The sequence below is a fragment of the Heteronotia binoei genome, chromosome 8 (genome assembly GCF_032191835.1).
Source record: "Heteronotia binoei isolate CCM8104 ecotype False Entrance Well chromosome 8, APGP_CSIRO_Hbin_v1, whole genome shotgun sequence".
NCBI classification, from domain to species: Eukaryota; Metazoa; Chordata; class Lepidosauria; order Squamata; family Gekkonidae; genus Heteronotia; species Heteronotia binoei.
Window position 1 is genome coordinate 131,714,083 of NC_083230.1, and position 27,665 is coordinate 131,741,747.

At 53.4% G+C, this 27,665-nt stretch overlaps 1 protein-coding gene across 1 annotated transcript in view; it reads left to right on the forward strand.

Moving 5' to 3' along the window:
- Positions 1-27,665, forward strand: part of SHANK3 (SH3 and multiple ankyrin repeat domains 3) — a 613,814-nt gene that overhangs the window by 217,468 nt on the left and 368,681 nt on the right. The window contains 4 exon segments of the mRNA XM_060246058.1: positions 8,696-8,847; positions 17,196-17,363; positions 17,484-17,600; positions 19,824-19,901. Of these exon segments, the coding sequence (XP_060102041.1) occupies positions 8,696-8,847; positions 17,196-17,363; positions 17,484-17,600; positions 19,824-19,901 (515 nt within the window).

Sequence of the window (27,665 nt, forward strand, 5' to 3'; positions counted from 1 at the left end):
AATGGCAAATGGTCTCCCCACAGGACAGGCAAGCCCAAAGCAGAGGAGACTCAAGATACCTGTCAGGGAAGGGGAGACTAGAGCACGGGTGGCCAAACTTGCTTACCGTAAGAGACATACAGAATAAACGTCAGGAAGGAAGGAAGGAAGGAAGGAAGGAAGGAAGGAAGGAAGGAAGGAAGGAAGGAAGGAAGGAAGGAAGGAAGGAAGGAAGGGAGGGAGGGAGGGAGGGAGGGAGGGAGGAATACATTGTATTTAGGGTTGCCAGCCTCCAGGTGGGGCCTGGGGATTTCCCGCTTTCCCAACTGATCTCCAGCTGGCAGAGATCAGCTCCCCTGATGAAAACGCAATCTGAATTGACGTTTAATATCTACTGCATGTTGCCAGTACAATGTACAATCTACGTACACTGTAATTACTTTATACACACACACACACACATACACATTTATTTCACAAAGGTTATAATTGCACCTTTTTTCCCACTTATGTATTTCTTGAAAAATGTATTTATTTCTTATAAAAATTAAATGGTAGCCTTATTGTTGTGGGAGGGCCCCCTTTGTCTCCTGGCAACCAATATTTTTAGACCCAGTCTGCCACTGCCCACACAAAACATGTGAAAGAGCCCCATGCGTCTCCTGAGCCACAATTTGGCCACTCCTGGACTAGAGGGGTCAGATTTCCAGAATCTTTAATTCCATGTAGAAGAAAGAAGCCATGATAATTTGCTTAGAGACGTCCCTTCTCTGGTTCCTGCCCCCCTCCCCACAGCGTAAATTGACAGCCAATTTCACATCCACCCGCAAAACAAGCTGAGGTGGAGAGAAGAAGCAGAAGAACAATTGCAGATTTATACCCCGCCCTTCTCCCTGGATCAGAGACTCAGAGCAGCTTACAATCTCCTATATCTTCTCCCCCCACAACATTCATCCTCTGAGGTGGGTGGGGCTGAGACGGCTCTCACAGCAGCTGCCCCTTTCAAGGACAGAGTCTCAGAATGGCCTACAATCTCCTTTACCTTCCTCCTCCACAACAGACACCCTGTGAGGTGAGTGGGGCTGCAGAGGGCTCTCACAGCAGCTGCCCTTTCAAGGACAACCTCTGCCAGAGCTATGGCTGACCCAAGGCCATGCTAGCAGGTGCAAAGTGAAGAAGTGGGGAAGAAGACTGCAGATTTATACCCCACCCTTCTCTCTGAATCAGAGACTCAGAGTGGCTTACAATCTCCTTTATCTTCTCCCCCCCACAACAGACACCTTGTGAGGTGGGTGGGGCTGAGAGAGTTCTTACAGCACCTGCCCTTTCAAACACAACTCCTACAAGAGCTATGGCTGACCCAGGGCCATTCCAGCAGGTGCAAGGGGAGGACTGGGAATCAAACCTGGTTCTCCCAGATAAGAGCTATGGCTGACCCAAGGCCATTCCAGCAGCCGTAAGTGGAGGAGGGGGGTGGGAATCAAACCCGGTTCTCCCAGATAAAAGAGCTGTGGCTGACCTAAGGCCATTCCAGCAGCTGTAAATGGGGGAGGGGGGATTCAAACTCGATTCTCCCAGATATGAGAGCTGTGGCTGACCCAAGACCATTCCAGCAGCTGCAAGTGGAGGAGGGGGGAATCAAAACCCGGTTCTCCCAGATAAGAGAGCTATGGCTGACCCAAAGCCATTCCAGCAGCTGCAAGTGGAGGAGTGGGGAATCAAACCCGGTCCTCCCAGATAAGAGAGCTATGGCTGACCCAAGGCCATTCCAGCAGCTGCAAGTGAAGGAGTGGGGAATCAAACCCGGTTCTCCCAGTAAAGAGAGCTCTGGCTGACCCAAGGCCATTCCAGCAGCTGCAAGTGCAGGAGTGGGGAATCAAACCTGGTTCTCCCAGTTAAGAGAGCTCTGGCTGACCCAAGGCCATTCCAGCAGCTGCAAGTGGAGGAGTGGGGAATCAAACCCGGTCCTCCCAGATAAGAGAGCTATGGCTGACCCAAGGCCATTCCAGCAGCTGCAAGTGGAGGAGTGGGGAATCAAACCCGGTCCTCCCAGATAAGAGAGCTATGGCTGACCCAAGGCCATTCCAGCAGCTGCAAGTGGAGGAGGGGGGAATCCAACCCGGTCCTCCAGATAAGAGAGCTTTGGCTGACCCAAGGCCATTCCAGCAGGTGCAAGTGGAGGAGGGGGGAATCAAACCCGGTTCTCCCAGATAAGAGAGCTCTGGCTGACCCAAGGCCATTCCATCAGCTGCAAGTGAAGGAGGGGGGAATCCAACCCGGTCCTCCCAGATAAGAGAGCTATGGCTGACCCAAGGCCATTCCAGCAGCTGCAAGTGGAGGAGGGGGGGAATCCAACCCGGTCCTCCCAGATAAGAGAGCTATGGCTGACCCAAGGCCATTCCAGCAGCTGCAAGTGGAGGAGGGGGGAATCCAACCCGGTTCTCCCAGATAAGAGAGCTTTGGCTGACCCAAGGCCATTCCAGCAGCTGCAAGTGGAGGAGGGGGGAATCCAACCCGGTCCTCCCAGATAAGAGAGCTTTGGCTGACCCAAGGCCATTCCAGCAGGTGCAAGTGGAGGAGGGGGGAATCAAACCCGGTTCTCCCAGATAAGAGACTGCACACTTAACTGTGCCTGCTCTAGGCTCCCCTTCCCTGACAGGTTTCTCGAGTCTCATCTGCTTTGGCCCTGCCTGTCATGTGGGGAAACCATTTGCCATTCTCTCACCTGACGCAGGAGGGAAATGTCTGTCTTCGAACAAAGCTGGGGGGGTGGGGTGTCTTGACTGTGCCCCTGCAGCATCTCCTTCCTGCCAGACTCCGACACCAGCTGTCAGCTGGGCTAGGTGAAAAATGCTGAAATCAGATCCTTGAAGACAAAGATGGTGGGCAGAGCTGGGGGGGGGGGGGCAAGGCAGGGCTCAGCTTTTCTCAACTCACACATGGGCGGTTTTTCACGCAAAAACCGACACACAAACACCCCAGGCGCACACACCTCCTATTGAGTTTCCTGGGGGGAAAGGAAAACCTTGTCCGTGGACCAATTCATCCTTCCTCAAACAAACTCTGTAAAGGAAGAGGATTGCAACTGCTTATAAATCAGAGACGTGTTTCCCAGCTGCCTGGAAGTTGGCAGGGAGGGCTCCTCGGTGACGAATATAATTCCGGAGAATTGATCCCAGGGTTAGTAGAAACAACATTGTAGGCAGAACTGGGTTTCCTGCTGAAACAAAGCCTGAATATATTAAAGAAACTGGATAGGCGTGCAAACAGTCATAAAGAGTTTTGCAGACTTTCCCCCACTCAAATGCACTGAAGATGACCCGTCTGAAGAGGAGGGACAAGTGGAGTGCTTCAAGGATCTGTCCTGGGACCTGTTTTGTTCAACATCTTTATCAATTATTTGGATGAAGGAAATAGAGCGAATGCTTATTAAATTTGCAGATGATACTAAATTGGGAGGGGTTGCCAACACAAAAGAAGACAGAAACAGGATTCAGGATGACCTTGACAGGCTGGAAAACTGGGCGAAAACCAATAAAATTAATTTTAACAGGGATAAATGTAAAGTTCTGCATTTAGGCAGGAAAAATCCAATGCATGAGTTATAGGAATAGGGGAGGAGACTTGTCTTAGCAATAGTCTGTGCAAAAAGGATCTAGCTGTCTTAGTGGATCATATGCTGAACATGAGTCACAGTGTGTGATGATGCGGTGGCTAAAAAGGCAAATGCAATTTTGGGGTGTATAAACAGAAGTGTAGTGTCCAGATCACGTGATGTGATGGAATCGCTTTACTCTGCTTTGGTAAGGCCTCACCTGAAGTATTGTGTTCAGTTTTGGACACTGCATTTTAAGAAGGATCTAGACAAGCTGGAACGGGTCCAGAGGAGGGCGACGAAGATGGTGAGGGGTCTGGAGACCAAGTTCTATGAAGGAAAGGTTGAAGGAACTGGGGATGTTTAGCCTGGAGAGGAGGCGACTGAGAGGTGATGTGATCACCATCTTCAAGTCCTTGAAGGGCTGTCCTATAGAGGATGGTGTAGAATTGTTTTCTGTGGCCCCAGAAGGTAGGACCAGAACCAATGAGTTGAAATTAAATCAAAAGAGTTTCCGGCTCAACATTAGGAAGAACTTCCTGACTGTTAGAGCAGTTCCTCAGTGGAACAGGCTTCCTTGGAAGGTGGTGGGCTCTCCTTCCTTGGAGGTTTTTCAACAGAGGCTAGATGGCCATCTGACAGCAACGAAGATCCTGTGAATTTTGGGGGAGAGATTTGTGAGTTTAGAGCAGTTCCTCAGTGGAACAGGCTTCCTAAGAACATAAGAACATAAGAGAAGCCATGTTGGATCAGGCCAACGGCCCATCAAGTCCAACACTCTGTGTCACACAGTGGCAAAAAAATTTATATACGCACATACACTGTGGCTAATAGCCACTGATGGACCTGTGCTCCATATTTTTATCTAAACCCTTCTTGAAGGTGGCTATACTTGTGGCCGCCACCACCTCCTGTGGCAGTGAATTCCACATGTTAATCACCCTTTGGGTGAAGAAGTACTTCCTTTTATCTGTTTTAACCTGTCTGCTCAGCAATTTCATCGAATGCCCATGAGTTCTTGTATTGTGAGAAAGGGAGAAAAGTACTTCTTTCTCTACTTTCTCCATCCCATGCATTATCTTGTAAACCTCTATCATGTCACCCCGCAGTCGACGTTTCTCCAAGCTAAAGAGTCCCAAGCGTTTCAACCTTTCTTCATAGGGAAAGTGCTCCAGCCCTTTAATCATTCTAGTTGCCCTTCTCTGGACTTTCTCCAATGCTATAATATCCTTTTTGAGGTGCGGCAACCAGAACTGCACACAGTACTCCAAATGAGACTGCACCATCGATTTATACAGGGGCATTATGATACTGGCTGATTTGTTTTCAATTCCCTTCCTAATAATTCCCAGCATGGCGTTGGCCTTTTTTATTGCAAACGCACACTGTCTTGACATTTTCAGTGAATTATCTACCACGACCCCAAGATCTCTCTCTTGGTCAGTCTCTGCCAGTTCACACCCCATCAACTTGTATTTGTAGCTGGGATTCTTGGCCCCAATGTGCATTACTTTGCACTTGGCCACATTGAACCGCATCTGCCACGTTGACGCCCACTCACCCAGCCTCAACAGATCCCTTTGGAGTGCCTCACAATCCTCTCTGGTTCTCACTACCCTGAACAATTTAGTGTCATCCGCAAATTTGGCCACTTCACTGCTCACTCCCAACTCTTCCTCCTGGGGAGGTGGTGGGCTCTCCTTCCTTGGAGGTTTTTCAACAGAGGCTAGATGGCCATCTGACAGCAATGAGGATCCTGTGAATTTAGGGGGAGGGGTTTGTGAGCAGTTCCTCAGTGGAACAGGCTTCCTCTTGGGAGGTGGTGGGCTCTCCTTCCTTGGAGGTTTTTCAACAGAGGCTAGATGGCCATCTGACAGCAATGAGGATCCTGTGAATTTAGGGGGAGGGGTTTGTGAGTTTAGAGCGGTTCCTCAGTGGAACAGGCTTCCTCCTGGGGAGGTGGTGGGCTCTCCTTCCTTGGAGGTTTTTCAACAGAGGCTAGATGGCCATCTGACAGCAATGAGGATCCTGTAAATTTAGGGGGAGGGGTTTGTGAGTTTAGAGCGGTTCCTCAGTGGAACAGGCTTCCTCCTGGGGAGGTGGTGGGCTCTCCTTCCTTGGAGGTTTTTCAACAGAGGCTAGATGGCCATCTGACAGCAATGAGGATCCTGTGAATTTAGGGGGAGGGGTTTGTGAGTTTAGAGCGGTTCCTCAGTGGAACAGGCTTGCTCCTGGGGAGGTGGTGGGCTCTCCTTCCTTAGAGGTTTTTCAACAGAGGCTAGATGGCCATCTGACAGCAATGAGGATCCTTGAATTTAGGGGGAGGGGTTTGTGAGTTTAGAGGGGTTCCTCAGTGGAACAGGCTTCCTCCTTGGGAGGTGGTGGGCTCTCCTTCCTTGGAGGTTTTTCAACAGAGGCTAGATGGCCATCTGACAGCAATGAGGATCCTTGAATTTAGGGGGAGGGGTTTGTGAGTTTAGAGGGGTTCCTCAGTGGAACCGGCTTCCTCCTGGGGAGGTGGTGGGCTCTCCTTCCTTGGAGGTTTTTCAACAGAGGCTAGATGGCCATCTGACAGCAATGAGGATCCTTGAATTTAGGGGGAGGGGTTTGTGAGTTTAGAGGGGTTCCTCAGTGGAACAGGCTTCCTCCTTGGGAGGTGGTGGGCTCTCCTTCCTTGGAGGTTTTTCAACAGAGGCTAGATGGCCATATGACAGCAATGAGGATCCTTGAATTTAGGGGGAGGGGTTTGTGAGTTTAGAGGGGTTCCTCAGTGGAACAGGCTTCCTCCTGGGGAGGTGGTGGGCTCTCCTTCCTTGGAGGTTTTTCAACAGAGGCTAGATGGCCATCTGACAGCAATGAGGATCCTTGAATTTAGGGGAGGGGGTTGTGAGTTTAGAGGGGTTCCTCAGTGGAACAGGCTTCCTCCTGGGGAGGTGGTGGGCTCTCCTTCCTTGGAGGTTTTTCAACAGAGGCTAGGTGGCCATCTGGAAGCAATGAGGATCCTGTGAATTTAGGGGGAGGGGTTTGTGAGTTTAGAGAGGTTCCTCAGTGGAACAGGCTTCCCCCTTGGGAGGTGGTGGGCTCTCCTTCCTTGGAGGTTTTTCAACAGAGGCTAGATGGCCATCTGACAGCAATGAGGATCCTTGAATTTAGGGGGAGGGGTTTGTGAGTTTAGAGGGGTTCCTCAGTGGAACAGGCTTCCTCCTGGGGAGGTGGTGGGCTCTCCTTCCTTGGAGGTTTTTCAACAGAGGCTAGATGGCCATCTGACAGCAATGAGGATCCTTGAATTTAGGGGGAGGGGTTTGTGAGTTTAGAGGGGTTCCTCAGTGGAACAGGCTTCCTCCTTGGGAGGTGGTGGGCTCTCCTTCCTTGGAGGTTTTTCAACAGAGGCTAGATGGCCATCTGACAGCAATGAGGATCCTTGAATTTAGGGGGGGGGGGTTGTGAGTTTAGAGGGGTTCCTCAGTGGAACAGGCTTCCTCCTGGGGAGGTGGTGGGCTCTCCTTCCTTGGAGGTTTTTCAACAGAGGCTAGATGGCCATCTGACAGCAATGAGGATCCTTGAATTTAGGGGGAGGGGTTTGTGAGTTTAGAGGGGTTCCTCAGTGGAACAGGCTTCCTCCTGGGGAGGTGGTGGGCTCTCCTTCCTTGGAGGTTTTTCAACAGAGGCTAGATGGCCATCTGACAGCAATGAGGATCCTTGAATTTAGGGGGAGGGGTTTGTGAGTTTAGAGGGGTTCCTCAGTGGAACCGGCTTCCTCCTGGGGAGGTGGTGGGCTCTCCTTCCTTGGAGGTTTTTCAACAGAGGCTAGATGGCCATCTGACAGCAATGAGGATCCTTGAATTTAGGGGGAGGGGTTTGTGAGTTTAGAGGGGTTCCTCAGTGGAACAGGCTTCCTCCTTGGGAGGTGGTGGGCTCTCCTTCCTTGGAGGTTTTTCAACAGAGGCTAGATGGCCATCTGACAGCAATGAGGATCCTTGAATTTAGGGGGAGGGGTTTGTGAGTTTAGAGGGGTTCCTCAGTGGAACAGGCTTCCTCCTGGGGAGGTGGTGGGCTCTCCTTCCTTGGAGGTTTTTCAACAGAGGCTAGATGGCCATCTGACAGCAATGAGGATCCTTGAATTTAGGGGGGGGGGGTTGTGAGTTTAGAGGGGTTCCTCAGTGGAACAGGCTTCCTCCTGGGGAGGTGGTGGGCTCTCCTTCCTTGGAGGTTTTTCAACAGAGGCTAGGTGGCCATCTGGAAGCAATGAGGATCCTGTGAATTTAGGGGGAGGGGTTTGTGAGTTTAGAGAGGTTCCTCAGTGGAACAGGCTTCCCCCTTGGGAGGTGGTGGGCTCTCCTTCCTTGGAGGTTTTTCAACAGAGGCTAGATGGCCATCTGACAGCAATGAGGATCCTTGAATTTAGGGGGAGGGGTTTGTGAGTTTAGAGGGGTTCCTCAGTGGAACAGGCTTCCTCCTGGGGAGGTGGTGGGCTCTCCTTCCTTGGAGGTTTTTCAACAGAGGCTAGATGGCCATCTGACAGCAATGAGGATCCTTGAATTTAGGGGGAGGGGTTTGTGAGTTTAGAGGGGTTCCTCAGTGGAACAGGCTTCCTCCTTGGGAGGTGGTGGGCTCTCCTTCCTTGGAGGTTTTTCAACAGAGGCTAGATGGCCATCTGACAGCAATGAGGATCCTTGAATTTAGGGGGGGGGGGTTGTGAGTTTAGAGGGGTTCCTCAGTTGAACAGGCTTCCTCCTGGGGAGGTGGTGGGCTCTCCTTCCTTGGAGGTTTTTCAACAGAGGCTAGGTGGCCATCTGGAAGCAATGAGGATCCTGTGAATTTAGGGGGAGGAGTTTGTGAGTTTAGAGAGGTTCCTCAGTGGAACAGGCTTCCCCCTTGGGAGGTGGTGGGCTCTCCTTCCTTGGAGGTTTTTCAACAGAGGCTGGAGGGCCATCTGACAGCAACGAAGATCCTGTGAATTTAGGGGGAGGCGTTTGTGAGTTTCCTGCATTCTGCAGGGGGTTGAACCAGATGACCCTGGGGGTCCCTTCCAACTCTTATGATTTTGGCTGGCTGGGAAGGGGTCCAGAACCAGGAGCCCATAGCAGCCATGACTTGGGTCCCTATTTCTCTCTGCTCCAGAATGCCCCCTGACACTGGCTGCACAGCTGGACTACAGCGCCGAGGTGATCAAAGCCTTGAGGAATGGGGGAGCCCACCTGGATTTCCGGACGCGGGAGGGGATGACGGCGCTCCACAAGGCTGTCCGGTGCCGGAACCACAGTGCCCTGATGGTGAGTCTGCCGACGTCACTGGCTGTGTCAGCCCCTCCCCCCCCCCCGCTGCTCCCAGAGCGGAGTTTTCCGTCCCCCCCCCCCGCACCACCCGTAAGCTGGCCAAAGGGTCACCAGCTGAACGGCCCCAAGCACATCTCTCTTTCTCCTTCCTGGCCCTATGAAGGTCAGCTCCCTGCTCTTGTCCACTCCCCAAGGGGGATCTGAAACTTCTGCTTGTGATTGGAGGGGAGGGGGGGTTGCCAAGCAGCACTGGTGCCCGCCCATTCCCCGGTGCAGCATGCCTTGCCCACATGGCTGTGCCTCACCTTGACTGAGTGCTGGTGACTTGCAAGCGTCTGCCGGACCAGGCTGCTGGGTCCACACGGAGCCTTCCCGGCTGCCCTCTTCCTTCTCTGTGGGCCCCGATGCTGGGCTTGCTTTGGGCTTCGGCGTCTCCAGATCCTGGTGACTTCTGCCCGCCTCCAATACCGCCTTTCCCCGCTGGGCAGGACATTGGGGCCTGGCAGCCACTGTGGCTCTACCACTGCCCCTTGCCAGCCGCCCGGTCTGGGGTGGGAGTGGAGCTGCCAACTCCAGGTTGGGAAATTCCTGGAGATTTGGGGGTGGCCCCTGGGGACAGTACCGAGCCCTGTGGTGCAGAGTGGTAAGGCTGCAGTGCTGTAGTCCAAGCTCTGCTCACGACCTGAGTTTGAGCCCAGCGGAAGCTGGGTTTTCAGGTAGACGGCTCAGGTTGACATCCTTCCATCCTTCCGAGGTGGGTCAAATGAGGACCCAGCTTGCTGGGGGGGGGGGGGAGTGTAAATGACTGGGGAAGGCAATACATTGTAATGTGACATCACCCCCATGGGTCGGTAGCAACTCGGTGCTTGCGCAGGGGACTACTTGTACCTTTGTTTTTTGTTTTTTTAACCTGGGGAGCAGCGTTCCCTCTAAGCTGCAGAGTCTTGTGGGCAAAAATTCTACTTGGTGAGCTGCTGGCATTACAGTCGGGAGCTCCTGGCATGAGCTCCTGCATCAATGAGTGCGCTCTGCGGTCCTCCTTCCTGAGCTAAGGCAAACATGGGTGAGCTGGAGGCTCAGAATCTGGGAGCTGGCTCACGCTCACCCAGCTGAGAGGGGACCCTGCTGAGGAGGGCAGTGGGAGGGGTCTGTCCTCTGAAGCGGCCATGATCCGCACAGATCTGCTGCGATTTGGGGTGAAACGGAGCCCCCACGTGGGGGGCGGGCTTTGCTTTCCTTCCGTGCTGCTGCTGAAGAGTCTTGGGCAGAGCCACCAGTCCGTGAAGGGGCCTCCTGTGGGGGGTGCTGCTGTCCTAGCGGTGCCCAGGGCAGGCCAGCCGGACTGGCAGGGGGGCAGTTCAGAGGCCAGGGAGGGGCCCTTGTGGCTGTTGCTGGGCTCTCCTCAGACCTCCCCGCTCAGCTGACACTAGAGCTGCCAATCCTCCAGTTCGGGCCGGGGTTACCCCACCTGGGAGATTCCCAACCCACCAGCCCACTCTGGGACAGCGGGGGGAACCTCCCCCTGTGTCGCTGGCACGATGATGTCACCCGGAAGTGATGTCATCAAAATGGTGGTACCCGGGCAGGGCCGCTCTAGGAGTTTCTGGGGAAACTCTGTGGTTTTCCCCAGTTGCTCTAGCCATTTGGGAGGTAAAACTCTATGGTGCAATAGGTACCTTAGAGTTTTAACCTCCCAAATGGCTAGAGCATCCGGGAAAACCATAGAGCGGGGGTGGCCAACGGTAGCTCTCCAGATGTTTTTTGCCTACAACTTCCATCATCCCCAGCCAGCATGGCCAATGGCTGGGGCTGATGGAAGTTGTAGGCAAAAAACATCTGGAGAGCTACCGTTGGCCACCCCTGCCATAGAGTTTTCCTGAAAATGCCTAGAGCTGCCCACGTGCACGGCGCCATTTTGATGACGTCACTTCCGGGTGAAGGTCCCCCACTGAGGCCTAAAGGGGACTTGGCAACCCTAGTTGACACTGAGTGCCTTGGGCACAGGCACAGTTGCCAACCTCCGGGTGGGGGCTGGAGATCTCCTGGGGGCAGAATTTAGAGTGGTTTTGAAGGAAGTGTTTTTGCTACGCCAGCCACAGCACACTTGGGCTGTGGGAACAGCATCCACACAGAAGCTCTGTCTGCAGCCAAACAGATAACACTAACCCCTGCAAAGCTACGGCATGGTGTGTCCCATCCAGGGCAACATCCCTGTTCAGAAGCAGCCTTGTGGGATCCAGCGAATTCCTGGATTTCACAGGGACCTGCCGGCCCCCGCAGGGCAAAGACAGCGCAACCGAAGTTATCGTGACCAAATAACTAAGAATGTATCGAAATAAATTCATACAAATATGTTCAACAGAAGACTAAATAGCAATAGCAATTCCCCAAAAGTTTCACGCAATTCCAACAAAGGAGTCCCGATGAACCGGAAGTCAACTTGATTATTCCTGCTTCAATTCCTCTTCTAGCACCGGGTGCTCTAGCCGCATCTCTCAACCGAAGGCAGAAGCTCAGGAGAAGAATGCCAAACTGTTTCTGATGCATCCAGAAGTTGCAAAAAGCTGAAAACCCCAAAAGATTCTTTTTCAGGGCGTCCGAAGGCTGCACATAGAATTCCCAGTGGGCAAATGGGACACAAAGTCTCCAGCAAGATCTCAAAATGGCACTAAACTCCAGTAGGCTCCACGCCTTGATGGGACTTCTGCCCCATTTGTCCACTGGGAATTCTATGTGCAGTCTTTGAAGAAGAAGAAAAAGATGTTGAATTTATATCCCGCCCTCCACTCCGAAGAGTCTCAGAGCGGCTCACAATCTCCTTTACCTTCCCCCTCCCACAACAGACACCCTGTGAGGTAGATGAAGATATCGGATTTATATCCCGCCCTCCACTCCGAAGAGTCTCAGAGCGGCTCACAATCTCCTTTCCCTTTCTCCCCCATAACAGACACTCTGTGAGGTAGATGAAGATATTGGATTTATATCTCGCCCTCCACTCCGAAGAGTCTCAGAGCGGCTCACAATCTCCTTTCCCTTCTCCCCCACCCCACCCCCACAACAGACACCCTGTGAGGTAGATGAAGATATTGGATTTATATCCCGCCCTCCACTCCGAAGAGTCTCAGAGCGGCTCACAATCTCCTTTCCCTTCCTCCCCCACAACAGACACCCTGTGAGGTAGATGAAGATATTGGATTTATATCCCGCCCTCCACTCCGAAGAGTCTCAGAGCGGCTCACAATCTCCTTTACCTTCCCCCTCCCACAACAGACACCCTGTGAGGTAGATGAAGATATCGGATTTATATCCCGCCCTCCACTCCGAAGAGTCTCAGAGCGGCTCACAATCTCCTTTCCCTTCCTCCCCCATAACAGACACTCTGTGAGGTAGATGAAGATATTGGATTTATATCTCGCCCTCCACTCCGAAGAGTCTCAGAGCGGCTCACAATCTCCTTTCCCTTCTCCCCCACCCCACCCCCACAACAGACACCCTGTGAGGTAGATGAAGATATTGGATTTATATCCCGCCCTCCACTCCGAAGAGTCTCAGAGCGGCTCACAATCTCCTTTCCCTTCCTCCCCCACAACAGACACCCTGTGAGGTAGATGAAGATATTGGATTTATATCCCGCCCTCCACTCCGAAGAGTCTCAGAGCGGCTCACAATCTCCTTTACCTTCCCCCTCCCACAACAGACACCCTGTGAGGTAGATGAAGATATCGGATTTATATCCCGCCCTCCACTCCGAAGAGTCTCAGAGCGGCTCACAATCTCCTTTCCCTTCCTCCCCCATAACAGACACTCTGTGAGGTAGATGAAGATATTGGATTTATATCTCGCCCTCCACTCCGAAGAGTCTCAGAGCGGCTCACAATCTCCTTTCCCTTCTCCCCCACCCCACCCCCACAACAGACACCCTGTGAGGTAGATGAAGATATTGGATTTATATCCCGCCCTCCACTCCGAAGAGTCTCAGAGCGGCTCACAATCTCCTTTCCCTTCCTCCCCCACAACAGACACCCTGTGAGGTAGATGAAGATATTGGATTTATATCCCGCCCTCCACTCCGAAGAGTCTCAGAGCGGCTCACAATCTCCTTTCCCTTCCTCCCCCACAACAGACACCCTGTGAGGTAGATGAAGATATTGGATTTATATCCCGCCCTCCACTCCGAAGAGTCTCAGAGCAGCTCACAATCTCCTTTACCTTCCTCCCCCCACAACAGACACCCTGTGAGGTAGATGAAGATATTGGATTTATATCCCGCCCTCCACTCCGAAGAGTCTCAGATCGGCTCACAATCTCCTTTCCCTTCCTCCCCCACAACAGACACCCTGTGACGTAGATGAAGATATTGGATTTATATCCCGCCCTCCACTCCGAAGAGTCTCAGAGCGGCTCACAATCTCCTTTACCTTCCTCCCCCACAACAGACACCCTGTGAGGTAGATGAAGATATTGGATTTATATCCCGCCCTCCACTCCGAAGAGTCTCAGAGCAGCTCACAATCTCCTTTACCTTCCTCCCCCCACAACAGACACCCTGTGAGGTAGATGAAGATATTGGATTTATATCCCGCCCTCCACTCCGAAGAGTCTCAGACCGGCTCACAATCTCCTTTCCCTTCCTCCCCCACAACAGACACCCTGTGAGGTAGATGAAGATATTGGATTTATATCCCGCCCTCCACTCCGAAGAGTCTCAGAGCAGCTCACAATCTCCTTTACCTTCCTCCCCCACAACAGACATCCTGTGAGGTGGGTGGGGCTGGAGAGGACTCTCACAGCAGCTGCCCTTTCAAGGACAACCTCTGCCAGAGCTATGGCTGACCCAAGGCCATTCCAGCAGGTGCAAGTGGAGGAATGGGGGAATCAAACCCGGTTCTCCCAGATAAGAGAACTCTGGCTGACCCAAGGCCATTCCAGCAGCTGCAACTGGAGGAGTGGGGAATCAAACCCAGTTCTCCCAGATAAGAGAGCTCTGGCTGACCCAAGGCCATTCCAACAGCTGCAAGTGGAGGAATGAGGAATCAAACCCAGTTCTCCCAGATAAGAGAGCTCTGGCTGACCCAAGGCCATTCCAGCAGCTGCAAGTGGAGGAGTGGGGAATCAAACCCAGTTCTCCCAGATAAGAGAGCTCTGGCTGACCCAAGGCCATTCCAACAGATGCAAGTGGAGGAATGGGGAATCAAACCCAGTTCTCCCAGATAAGAGAGCTCTGGCTGACCCAAGGCCATTCCAGCAGCTGCAACTGGAGGAGTGGGGAATCAAACACAGTTCTGCCAGATAAGAGAGCTCTGGCTGACCCAAGGCCATTCCAGCAGGTGCAAGTGGAGGAGGGGGGAATCAAACCCGGTTCTCCCAGATAAGAGAGCTCTGGCTGACCCAAGGCCATTCCAGCAGGTGCAAGTGGAGGTGTGGGGAATCAAACCCGGTTCTCCCAGATAAGAGAGCTATGGCTGACCCAAGGCCATTCCAGCAGGTGCAGGTGGAGGAGTGGGGCATCAAACCCCGTTCTCCCAGATAAGAGAGCTCTGGCTGACCCAAGGCCATTCCAGCAGCTGCAAGTGGAGGAGTGGGGAATCAAACCCGCTTCTCCCAGATAAGAGAGCTCTGGCTGACCCAAGCCCATTCCAGCAGGTGCAAGTGGAGGAGGGGGGAATCAAACCCGGTTCTCCCAGATAAGAGAGCTCTGGCTGACCCAAGGCCATTCCAGCAGGTGCAAGTGCAGGAGTGGGGAATCAAACCCGGTTCTCCCAGATAAGAGAGCTCTGGCTGACCCAAGGCCATTCCAGCAGCTGCAGGTGGAGGAGTGGGGAATCAAACCCGGTTCTCCCAGATAAGAGGGCTCTGGCTGACCCAAGGCCATTCCAGCAGCTGCAGGTGGAGGAGTGGGGAATCAAACCCGCTCCCAGATAAGAGAGCAATGGCTGACCCAAGGCCATTGCAGCAGCTGCAGGTGGAGGAGTGGGGAATCAAACCCCGTTCTCCCAGATAAGAGAGCTCTGGCTGACCCAAGGCCATTCCAGTAGCTGCAAGTGGAGGAGTGGGGAATCAAACCCTGTTCTCCCAGATAAGAGAGCTCTGGCTGACCCAAGGCCATTCCAGCAGCTGCAAGTGGAGGAGTGGGGAATCAAACCCGGTTCTCCCAGATAAGAGAGCTCTGGCTGACCCAAGGCCATTCCAGCAGCTGCAAGTGGAGGAGTGGGGAATCAGACCCGGTTCTCCCAGATAAGAGAGCTATGGCTGACCCAAGGCCATTCCAGCAGCTGCAAGTGGAGGAGTGGGGAATCCAATCCGGTTCTCCCAGATAAGAGAGCTCTGGCTGACCCAAGGCCATTCCAGCAGCTGCAAGTGGAGGAGTGGGGAATCCAACCCGGTTCTCCCAGATAAGAGAGCTCTGGCTGAACCAAGCCATTCCAGCAGCTGCAAGTGGAGGAGTGGGGAATCAAACCCGGTTCTCCCAGATAAGAGAGCTCTGGCTGACCCAAGGCCATTCCAGCAGCTGCAAGTGGAGGAGTGGGGAATCCAATCCGGTTCTCCCAGATAAGAGAGCTCTGGCTGACCCAAGGCCATTCCAGCAGCTGCAAGTGGGGGAGTGGGGAATCCAACCCGTTTCTCCCAGATAAGAGAGCTCTGGCTGACCCAAGGCCATTCCAGCAGCTGCAAGTGGAGGAGTGGGGAATCAAACCTGGTTCTCCCAGATAAGAGAGCCATGGCTGACCCAAGGCCATTCCAGCAGCTGCAAGTGGAGGAGTGGGGAATCCAACCCGGTTCTCCCAGATAAGAGAACTCTGGCTGACCCAAGGCCATTCCAGCAGCTGCAAGGGGAGGAGTGGGGAATCAAACCCGGTTCTCTCAGATAAGAGAGCTCTGGCTGACCTAAGGCCATTCCAGCAGCTGCAAGTGGAGGAGTGGGGAATCCAACCCGGTTCTCCCAGATAAGAGAGCTATGGCTGACCCAAGGCCATTCCAGCAGCTGCAAGGGGAGGAGTGGGGAATCAAACCCGGTTCTCCCAGATAAGAGAGCTATGGCTGACCCAAAGTCATTCCAGCAGCTGCAAGTGGAGGAGTGGGGAATCCAACCCGGTTCTCCCAGATAAGAGAGCTCTGGCTGACCCAAGGCCATTCCAGCAGCTGCAAGTGGAGGAGTGGGGAATCAAACCTGGTTCTCTCAGATAAGAGAGCCATGGCTGACCCAAGGCCATTCCAGCAGCTGCAAGTGGAGGAGTGGGGAATCCAACCCGGTTCTCCCAGATAAGAGAGCTCTGGCTGACCCAAGGCCATTCCAGCAGCTGCAAGTGGAGGAGTGGGGAATCAAACCTGGTTCTCTCAGATAAGAGAGCCATGGCTGACCCAAGGCCATTCCAGCAGCTGCAAGTGGAGGAGTGGGGAATCAAAGCTGGTTCTCCCAGATAAGAGAGCTCTGGCTGACCCAAGGCCATTCCAGCGGGTGCAAGTGGAGGAGGGGGGAATCAAACCCGGTTCTCCCAGATAAGAGAGCTCTGGCTGACCCAAGGCCATTCCAGCAGCTGCAAGTGGAGGAGGGGGGAATCAAACCCGGTTCTCCCAGATAAGAGTCCACACACTTAACCGCTACACCAAAATGGCTGAAGAAGAATCTTTTGGGGTTTGCAGCTTTTTGCAACTTATTGATGTCTCAGAAGCACATTGATATTTTTCCTGAGCTTTGGCCTTCGGTTGAGAGATGTGGCTGGAGCCAGAGTTATAATAAATTATAATAATAATAATAATAATAATAATAATAATAATAATAATAATAATAATAATAATAATAATAATATAATATATAATAATAATAATAATAATAAATTTTATTTATATCCCGCCATCCCCGCCTAGGCAGGCTCAGGGCAGGCTCAGTTCCCTCAAAGCCGAGTTAGTGTGAGCTCGCTCACAATTTTTTAGCCTCCAGCTCACACATTTTTCTCTCAGCTCAGGAAAAATGGCCCCAGAGCACACTAATTTACGCAATAGCTCACCGCTTTAATGCCAGGAGCTCACAAAGTAGAATTTTTGCTCACAAGACTCCACGGCTTAGAGGGAACATTGGTTGCAGCACATACATTCTTAGTTCTTCGGCCGCAATAACTTCGCTTGTGCTGTCTTTAGCTCCGGCAGGGCAGCAGCTCTCGCCAGGGCACTCTGAGGCACTGGCCCATTACCCATCCTCGCGATGCTGCCCCCGGTGCCGGGGCATGCTCTAGTGAAGCCTGCTGCCCGCTCCTGTGGCTCGGCCTGCCACCTGCCTCCCCCTCGCTGCCCCTTTGCGCCAAACCACTGACCGAAGTCCCCACCTGCCTGTGACTGTGTTTGCACAGACGCTGTTAGACCTGGGGGCCTCTACAGATTACAAGGACAGCCGCGGATTAACGCCTCTGTACCACAGTGCCATGGTGGGAGGAGACCCCTACTGTTGCGAGCTGCTCCTGCACGACTACGCCAAGGTGGGCTGCGTGGATGAGAATGGCTGGCAGGAGATCCACCAGGTGAGTGGCTGCCGGGGGGACACGCCCCACGGGACGCTCAGCTAGAGACCCTGAGCCCAGGGCTGCCCCTCGGCCCCTTCCTCAGCCCCTCTCTTTCTCTCCCCCCCCTTTCTGGAGCAGGCCTGTCGCTATGGGCATGTGCAGCACTTGGAGCATCTTCTCTTCTACGGGGCTGACATGACTTCCCAGAATGCCTCGGGGAACACTGCCCTCCACGTCTGTGCTCTCTACAACCAGGTGAGCCCCCCCCCCCACTCCTGCCCCCTTGGCCTTGGTCTAGAACATAAGAATATTAGAGAAGCCATGTTGGATCAGGCCAGTGGCCCCTCCAGTCCAACACTTTGTGTCACAGAAGAACATAAGGGAAGCCATGTTGGATCAGGCCAGTGGCCCCTCCAGTCCAACACTCTGTGTCACAGAAGAACATAAGAGAAGCCATGATGGATCAGGCCAGTGGCCCCTCCAGTCCAACACTCTGTGTCACAGAAGAACATAAGAGAAGCCATGTTGGATCAGGCCAGTGGCCCCTCCAGTCCAACACTCTGTGTCACAGAAGAACATAAGAGAAGCCATGTTGGATCAGGCCAGTGGCCCCTCCAGTCCAACACTCTGTGTCACAGAAGAACATAAGAGAAGCCATGTTGGATCAGGCCAGTGGCCCCTCCAGTCCAACACTCTGTGTCACAGAAGAACATAAGAGAAGCCATGTTGGATCAGGCCAGTGGCCCCTCCAGTCCAACACTCTGTGTCACAGAAGAACATAAGAGAAGCCATGATGGATCAGGCCAGTGGCCCATCCAGTCCAACACTCTGTGTCACATCAGAGCATAAAAGAAGCCATAAAAGAAGCCAGTGGCCTATCCAGTCCAACACTCTGTGTCACATAAGAACATGAGAAGCCATGTTGGATCAGGCCAATGGCGCCTCTAGTCCAACATTGTGTGTCACATAAGAACATCAGAGAAGCCATTTTTGGATCAGGCCAATGGCCCATCCAGTCCCACACTCTGTATCACATAGTGGCCAAAAAAATTAGGTGCCATCAGGAGGTCCACCAGTGGTGCCAGGATACCAGAAGCCCTCCCACTTCCTCCGCCTGCCCCCAAGCACGAAGAAGACAGAGCATCACTGCCTCAGACATAACAGAAGCCATGTTGGATCAGGGCATGCAATGGCCCATCCAGTCCAACACATTGGCCAAAAAAACCAGATGCCATCAGGAGGTCCATCAGTGGGGCCAGAACTCCAGAAGCCCTCTCACTGTAGCTCCCCCCTCCCAAGCACCAAGAATACAGAGCATCACTGCCCCAGACACTTTCAACAATACTCTGTGTCTAATAGCCACTGATGGACCTCTGCTCCATATGCTTATCCAATCCCCTCTTGAAGCTGTCTATGCTTGTAGCCACCACCACCTCCTGTGGCAGTGAATTCCACACGTTAATCACCCTTTGGGTGAAGAAGGACTTCCTTGTATCCGTTCTAACCCAACTGTTCAGCAATTTCATCTGGAGAACTACCGTTGGCCACCCCTGGTCTAGAAATTAATTCAAGCGGGCAGCTGTGTTGGTCTGAAGCAGTTGAAGAAAGCAGGAGTCAAGTGGCACCTTTAAGACCAACCCATTTTTATTTAGAACGTCAGCTTTTGTGTGCTCTTAAGCCCACTTCATCAGACGAGGAATCCAGCACAGGGAGCAAAGCCATAGCTGAGCAGAGCCATACAGAGGTGGTAGGCAGTGGCCCAGAATTTGCATTCTGTTGCATTCTGGGCCACTGCCTACCAGCTCTGTATGGCTCTGCTCAGCTATGGCTTTGCTCACTGTGCTGGATTCCTCGTCTGATGAAGTGCTGATGTTCTAAATAAAAATCGGTTGGTTTTAAAGGTGTGACTCGACTCCTGCTTTGTTCTAGAGCAGGGGTAGGGAACAGTGGCTCTCCAGATGCTTTTTGCCTACAACTCCCATCAGCCCCAGCCAATATGGCCAATGGCTGGGGCTGATGGGAGTGGCCACCAGCATTTCCCTGGGCGTGGAAGAAAGGGCCACGGGAACTCAGCCCTGACGCAGCCCTTCCTGCCCTCCTTCCCACGATCTGCCTCATTCACAGGATCAGCACTGCTGTCAGGTGGCCATCTCGCCTGAGATGTCTTCTGCCCTGCCCGGTTCAAAGGGTTCCAGGAACAGAGTGGGGCTGGCGAAGGCCCCGGAGACCCACATTCAGTCAGAGGAGACAATACTGGGCTCTTTGGACCAATGGTACAAGGCTCACTACAAGGCAGCAGCAGCAGCGGGATTTGGAAGACCCCAGGTCCCCCTGGAAAAGCATGGCATATGTTCCTGTGCTGTATAGCGGACCACGAGGACTACTCCTTCTCCCCCTGGGATGCCGGACTGGGTGAGGCTCTCTGGCTTGTTCCCCCTTCCTCTCTAGCTGACGCTTCCTTTCTCTTCCCTCTGGCAGGAGAGCTGTGCTCGGGTGCTTCTGTTCCGTGGGGCCAGCAAGGATATCCGGAACTACAACAGCCAGACGGCATTCCAGGTAGGAGGGCTGAGCAGGGTCTGCTCTCTTATAAGCGAGAGCCCCACAGCTGTTCCTCATCGCTTGTGCCTCCAAGTCCCTCCAAGCCTTCCTTCTCCTTCAGAGCTTCTCCCCGTGGTCCAAGCCTTCTTGGACTCTGAGGTCCAACACTAAACACACAATACCCAAGGCCTGGCTCAAGAGGAACGGATGGGGGTCTGATTCCTCAGTTAGGCTGCAGGGCACTCTCCGCCTGAGACCCTGGAGAGCCGCTGCCAGTCTGAGGAGACAAGGCTGACTTGGATGGGCCTCGGGGAGTCTGATTCAGTAGAAGGCAGCTTCCTAGGTTCATATGTATTCATGTAAATATACACAATTTATTGGAAGGGATAGTGGCTCAGTGGCAGAGCATCTGCTTGGTAAGCAGAAGGTCCCAGGTTCAATCCCCGGCGTCTCCAACTCAAAAGGGTCCAGGCAAAGAGGCGTGAAAAACCTCAGCTGGAGAGCCACTGCCAGTCTGAGCAGACAAGACTGACTTGGATGGACCCAGGGGGGTCAGATTCAGTACAAGGCAGCTTCATAGGTTCATATCTGTTCAAGGAACCCATGGTGTTCTGTCTCAGTTATGCAGGAGAGATGCTGTGGGGCTAGACATAGTGAAGTGAAGAATTTGGAGAAGATAAGCTGTGTGTGTGTGTGCCTACATACACACACAGCGACACACGTAACTGCTTGCCCGCCTGCAGCTTCTGTCCCATCTGTCTCTCCTCCGCGTGAAGCATTAAAAATGACACATGTTCTTTAAAAATAAGTGTGCCCTTGTGCGTAAGATGGAGTTGCCCTTCAGCATCTCCTGGGATGGTGGCCTTTTTTGCATAACCAGTTTATTATGCTATAAATGCACATGCTGCTCTCCTGAGCATGGCTCACATTCCTTCCTCTCTGTTGCAGTGCTCACCATGTGGTATTTTGTGCCCAATAGCTGGACCTCAGCTCTCTTACAGGGGCAGAATCATCTCCTGCATCATAGTTCAGCCGAATTTTGTTAAAAGAGAAGAGTGGTGGGGTTAGATATCCCACACCTCCAGAGTACAGAGATTAGCTCTCTTTGAGAAAATAACTGCGAAGAAGATGATGATGATGATGATGATATTAGATTTATATCCCACCCTATACCCTGCATCTCAGAGTAGTCACAATCTCCTTCACCTCCTGCCCTCCAAAACAGACACCCTTTGAGGTGGATGGGGCTGAGAGAGCTTTGACAGAAGCTGCCCTTTCAAGAACAACTCATACAAAAGCTATGGCTGACCCAAGGCCATTCCAGCAGCTGCAAGTGGAAGAGTGGGGAATCAAACCCGGTTCTCCCAGATAAGAGAGCTCTGGCTGACCCAAGGCCATTCCAGCAGCTGCAAGTGGAGAAGTGGGGAATCAAACCCGCTTCTCCCAGATAAGAGAGCTCTGGCTGACCCAAGGCCATTCCAGCAGGTGCAAGTGGAGGAGTGGGGGAATCAAACCCGGTTCTCCCAGATAAGAGAGCTCTGGCTGACCCAAGGCCATTCCAGCAGGTGCAAGTGGAGGAGTGGGGGAATCAAACCCGGTTCTCCCAGATAAGAGAGCTCTGGCTGACCCAAGGCCATTCCAGCAGCTGCAAGTGGAGGAGCAGAGAATCAAACCCGGTTCTCCCAGATAAGAGAGCTCTGGCTGACCCAAGGCCATTCCAGCAGCTGCAAGTGGAGGAGTGGGGAATCCAACCCGGTTCTCCCAGATAAGAGAGCTCTGGCTGACCCAAGGCCATTCCAGCAGCTGCAAGTGGAGGAGGGGGAGTGAAACCCGGTTCTCCCAGATAAGAGTCTGCGCACTTCACCACGACACCAAACTGGCTTGCACATGGGTGAACTGCATGGCATTATACCCCACTGAAGCCTATTCCTTCTGAAACCCAGCCTTTCACAGGCTCCACCCCTCAAATCTCCAGAAATATTCCACCAGAGTTGGCACCTGAGCCCAATCCAAGCCCATGCCTGGATCTCCCATTGCCAGGTCTACAGGCCATTGAAGATGCAGGATGAGGTCTGCATGACCCACACAAATGCCAGGCTCTGCCCAGTGGGGAGGGAGGAGGGCACGCCTCTGCCAAGGGTGGGCTGCAAGAGGACTCGGCTCGCTCTCCTTCCTCCTCCTCTGCTCTGCCTGCTGTGCTGCATTTCCCCAGGTGCTGTGGGTCAGAACCTGGAGCCAGAGAGAGAGAGCGGGTTCTGGGAAAGCAGGGCCAGCCAGGCGTGGGCTGAAAACACCAATGGACTCCTCCCTCACGAGCTGCCAGTGGGCCACCTCTAATGTCCGGGCTTCTAGGCATCTCTAGGAAGGAGCCGACGAGTAGATCCCAGGAGGACGCTCGTGTGGGCACAGGTGGATCAGTCTGAGAGCCTCTGGAGGTGAGGAAACCGTGTCTTCTACTCAGGGGTGGAATTCTAGCAGGAGCATATTAGGCCACACGCCGCTGATGTAGCCAGTCCTCCAAGAGCTTACAAAAAAGAGCTTTATAACTCTTGTAGGATTGGCTACATCAGGAGAACGTGGTCTAATATGCAAAGGCACTCCTGCTAGAATTCCACCCCTGGCCAAACCCCCCTGATGTAGCCAATCCTCCAAGAGCTTACAAAAAAATGAGCCCTATAAGCTCCAGGAGGATTGGCTTCATCAGGGGGGTGTGGCCTAATAGGCAAAGGAGTTCCTGCTAGAATTTCACCCCCGCTTCTACCCATCCCCAGGCCCAAGAAGTGGCCAAGAGCTCAATTAGGTGGCAACTGCAGGTGGGAGGCATCACAGCCCCTTTGTCGATCAGCAGGGGCATTAAAGGCTGTGCACAGGGCCCCCACCCCCCACCCTCCATAAGGAGCTTTTTCCAGCTGGATTTCACAAGGCCTAGGAAAGGTGAAGCTGGACCAGCTGCCGGAGCAGCGCTTTGTCCCTGAGTCCCGACTCTCTTTTGGCCCTGCTTCGGGTGATAAATCCGGGGCTATTTTTATCACAAGTCTTTGTCAGCAAGACTCCCTCGGGAGAAGGGCAGTGAAGGCAGGCATGCTTGGCCAAGGAGAGGGCCTCTTAATTTTGGACAAGACTGTGCGCAGCCTCCACCCCCCCGCCAGCCTTGAATTAACAGGCTGCAGAGGAGCTGTTGAAAACTAGGGTTGCCAACTCTGGGCTGGGGAATTCCTGGAGATTAGGGGGTAGTCCCTGGGGAGGGACTAAGCAGCCATTTTCTCCAGAGGAACTCTTCTCTGTTGTCTAGAGATTGATTGTAATTCCAGGGGATCTCCAGACCCAGCTGGGAGCACAGACTTCAGTGCTCAGGGGGACTCTCCCACCCGGCCCCAGAGCGGGAGGCAAAGAAAGGTCCAGTGGCTCCTTAGAGACTAGCATTTCCCGAATGTCAAGAGCCGCTTTCATGAGGTCATGTAAAATAAATGGGGTTTCCCTTAAGGTGCCTTTGGACTTAGAAGATTAGAGAATCGTAGAATCATCGTGTATTTCTTTGGCTGTCTTGATGCTGCTGAATGCCATTAAAGGTTGTTAGATCCAAGTGGGCAGCTGTGTTGGTCTGAAGCAGTCAAACAAAGCAGGAGTCAAGTTTCACCTCAAGTGGAGAGCCATTTTGGTGTAGTGGTTAAGTGTGCAGACTTTTATCTGGGAGAACCGGGTTTGATTCCCCCCTCCTCCACTTGCAGCTGCTGGAATGGCCTTGGGTCAGCCACAGCTCTCATCTGGGAGAACCGGGTTTGATTCCCCCCTCCTCCACTTGCACCTGCTGGAATGGCCTTGGGTCAGCCAGAGCTCTCTTATCTGGGCGAACCGGGTTTGATTCCCCACTCCTCCACCTGCAGCTGCTGGAAAGGCCTTGGGTCAGCCAGAGCTCTCTTATCTGGGAGAACCGGGATTGATTCCCCACTCCTCCACTTGCAGCTGCTAGAATGGCCTTGGGTCAGCCAGAGCTCTCTTACCTGGGAGAACCGGGTTTGATTCCCCCCTCCTCCACTTAAACCTACTGGAATGGCCTTGGGTCAGCCAGAGCTCTCTTATCTGAGAGAACCGGGTTTGATTCCCCCCTCCTCCACTTGCACTTGCTGGAATGGCCTTGGGTCAGCCAGAGCTCTCTTTTGTGGGAGAACCGGGTTTGATTCCCCCCTCCTCCACTTGCACGTGCTGGAAAGGCCTTAGGTCAGCCAGAGCTCTCTTATCTGGGAGAACCGGGATTGATTCCCCACTCCTCCACTTGCAGCTGCTAGAATGGCCTTGGGTCAGCCAGAGCTCTCTTATCTGAGAGAACCGGGTTTGATTCCCCCCTCCTCCATTTGCACTTGCTGGAATGGCCTTGGGTCAGCCAGAGCTCTCTTTTCTGGGAGAACCGGGATTGATTCCCCACTCCTCCACTTGCATCTGCTGGAATGGCCTTGGGTCAGCCAGAGCTCTCTTATCTGGGAGAACCGAGTTTGATGCCCCCCTCCTCCACTTGCAGCTGCTGGAATGGCATTGGGTCAGCCAGAGCACTCTTATCTGGGAGAACCAGATTGGATTCTCCACTCCTCCGCTTGCAGCTGCTGGAATGGCCTTGGGTCAGCCATAGCTCTCTTATCTGGGAGAACCGGGTTTGATTCCCTACTCCTCCGCTTGCAGCTGCTGGAATGGCCTGGCCTTGGTCAGCCAGAGCTCTCTTATCTGGAAGAACCGGGTTTGATTCCGCCCTCCTCCACTTGCAACTGCTGGAATGACCTTGGGTCAGCCATAGCTCTCTTATCTGGGAGAACCGGGATTGATTCCCCACTCCTCCATTTGCAGCTGCTAGAATGGCCTTGGGTCAGCCAGAGTTCTCTTATCTGGGAGAACCGAGTTTGATGCCCCCCTACTCCACTTGCAGCTGCTGGAATGGCATTGGATCAGCCAGAGCTCTCTTATCTGGGAGAACCGAGTTTGATGCCCCCCTCCTCCACTTGCAGCTGCTGGAATGCCATTGGGTCAGCCAGAGCTCTCTTATCTGGGAGAACCGGGTTTGATTCCCCCCTCCTCCACTTGCAGCTGCTGGAATGGCCTTGGGTCCGCCAGAGCTCTCTTATCTGGGAGAACCGGGTTTGATTCCCCACTCCTCCACTTGCAGCTGCTGGAATGGCCTTGGATCAGCCACAGCTCTCATCTGGGAAAGCCGGGTTTGATTCGCCCCTCTTCCACTTGCACCTGCTGGAATGGACTTGGGTCAGCCAGAGCTCTCTTATCTGGGAGAACCGGGTTTGATTCCCCACTCCTCCACTTGCACCTGCTGGAGTGGCCTTCGGTCAGCCAGAGCTCACTTATCTGGGAGAACCGGGTTTGATTCCCCCCTCCTCCACTTGCATGTGCTGGAAAAGCCTTGGGTCAGCCAGAGCTCTCTTATCTGGGAGAACCGGGTTTGATTCCCCACTCCTCCGCTTGCAGCTGCTGGAATGGCCTTGGTCAGCCAGAGCTCTCTTATCTGGAAGAACCGGGTTTGATTCCCCCCTCCACCACCTGCAACTGCTGGAATGACCTTGGGTCAGCCATTGCTCTCTTATCTGGGAGAACCGGGTTTGATTCCCCACTCCTCCACTTGCAGCTGCTGGAATGGCCTTGGGTCAGCCAGAGCTCTCTTATCTGGGAAAACCGGGTTTGATTCCCCACTCCTCCACCTGCAGCTGCTGGAATGGCCTTGGGTCAGCCAGAGCTCTCTTATCTGGGAGAACCGGGTTTGATTCCCCCCTCCTCCACTTGCAGCTGCTGGAATGGCCTTGGGTCAGCCAGAGCTCTCTTATCTGGGAGAGCCGGGTTTGATTCGCCCCTCTTCCACTTGCACCTGCTGGAATGGACTTGGGTCAGCCAGAGCTCTCTTATCTGGAAACCGGGTTTGATTCCCCACTCCTCCACTTGCAGCTGCTGGAATGGCCTTGGGTCAGCCAGAGCTCTCTTATCTGGGAGAACCGGGATTGATTCCCCACTCCTCCACTTGCAGCTGCTAGAATGGCCTTGGGTCAGCCAGAGCTCTCTTATCTGGGAGAACGGGTTTGATTCCCCCTCCTCCACTTAAACCTGCTGGAATGGCCTTGGGTCAGCCAGAGCTCTCTTATCTGGGAGAACCGGGTTTGATTCCCCCTCCTGCACTTGCACTTGCTGGAATGGCCTTGGGTCAGCCAGAGCTCTCTTTTGTGGGAGAACCGGGATTGATTCCCCACTCCTCCACTTGCATCTGCTGAATGGCCTTGGGTCAGCCAGAGCTCTCTTATCTGGGAGAACCGAGTTTGATGCCCCCCTCCTCCATTGCAGCTGCTGGAATGGCATTGGGTCAGCCAGAGCGCTCTTATCTGGGAGAACCAGATTGGATTCTCCAATCCTCCGCTTGCAGCTGCTGGAATGGCCTTGGGTCAGCCATAGCTCTCTTATCTGGGAGAACCGGGGGTTTGATTCCCCACTCCTCCGCTTGCAGCTGCTGAATGCCTTGGTCAGCCAGAGCTCTCTTATCTGGAAGAACCGGGTTTGATTCCCCCCTCCTCCACTTGCAACTGCTGGAATGACCTTGGGTCAGCCATAGCTCTCTTATCTGGGAGAAACCGGGATTGTTTCCCCACTCCTCCATTTGCAGCTGCTAGAATGGCCTTGGGTCAGCAGAGTTCTCTTATCTGGGAGAACCGAGTTTGATGCCCCCCTACTCCACTTGCAGCTGCTGGAATGGCATGGGATCAGCCACAGCTCTCATCTGGGAGAACCGGGTTTGATTCCCCCCTTCTCCACTTGCAGCTTCTGGAATGCCTTGGGTCAGCCAGAGCTCTTTTATCTGGGAGAACCGGGTTTGATTCCCCCCTCCTCCACTTGCCAGCTGCTGGAATGCCTTGGGTCAGCAGAGCTCTCTTATCTGGGGAAGCGGGTTTTGATTCCCCACTCCTCCACTTGCAGCTGCTGGAATGGCCTTGGGTCAGCCAGAGCTCTCTTATTTGGGAGAACTGGGTTTGATTCTCCCCTCCTCCACTTGTACCTGCTAGCATGGCCTTGGGTCAGCCATAGCTCTCTATCTGGGAGAACAGGGTCTGGTTCTCCCCTCCTCCACTTGCACCCGCTAGCATGGTCTTGGGTCAGCCATAGCTCTGGCAGAAGTTGTCCTTGAAAATGCAGCTGCTGTGAGAGCTCTCTCCAGTCCCACCCACCTCATAGGGTGTCTGTTGTGGGGGAAGAAGGGAAAGGAGATTGTAGGCCTCTCTGAGACTCTGCCCTTGAAAGGGCAGCTTCTGGGAGAGCCCTCAAGCCCCACCCACCTCACAGGGTGTCAGTTGTGGGGGAGGGTGGTAAAGGAGATTGTGAGCCGCTCTGAGACTCTTCGGAGTGGTGGGCGGGATATAAATCCAATATCTTCATCTACCTCACAGGGTGTCAGTTGTGGGGGAGGATGGTAAAGGAGATTGTGAGCCGCTCTGAGACTCTTCGGAGTGGAGGCAGGATATAAATCCAATATCTTCTTCTTCTTCACCTTTAAGGACCAACAAAGGTTTATTCAGAATGCAAGCTTTCGTGTGCTTGCATTCTGAATGCTTACGTCCTGATAAAACTTTGTTGGTTTTAAGGTGCCACGACTCCTGCTTTGTTCATTTAAAGGTCGTTGTTGATGGCAACCCCAGGGTCATCGTTCCAACGCCCTGCACAATGCAGGAGCTTCACCAATACCTCCCACCACATCCCCAAAGACACCTCCTCCATGCCCAAAAGATGGGGAACCCCCCCTACCAAAAA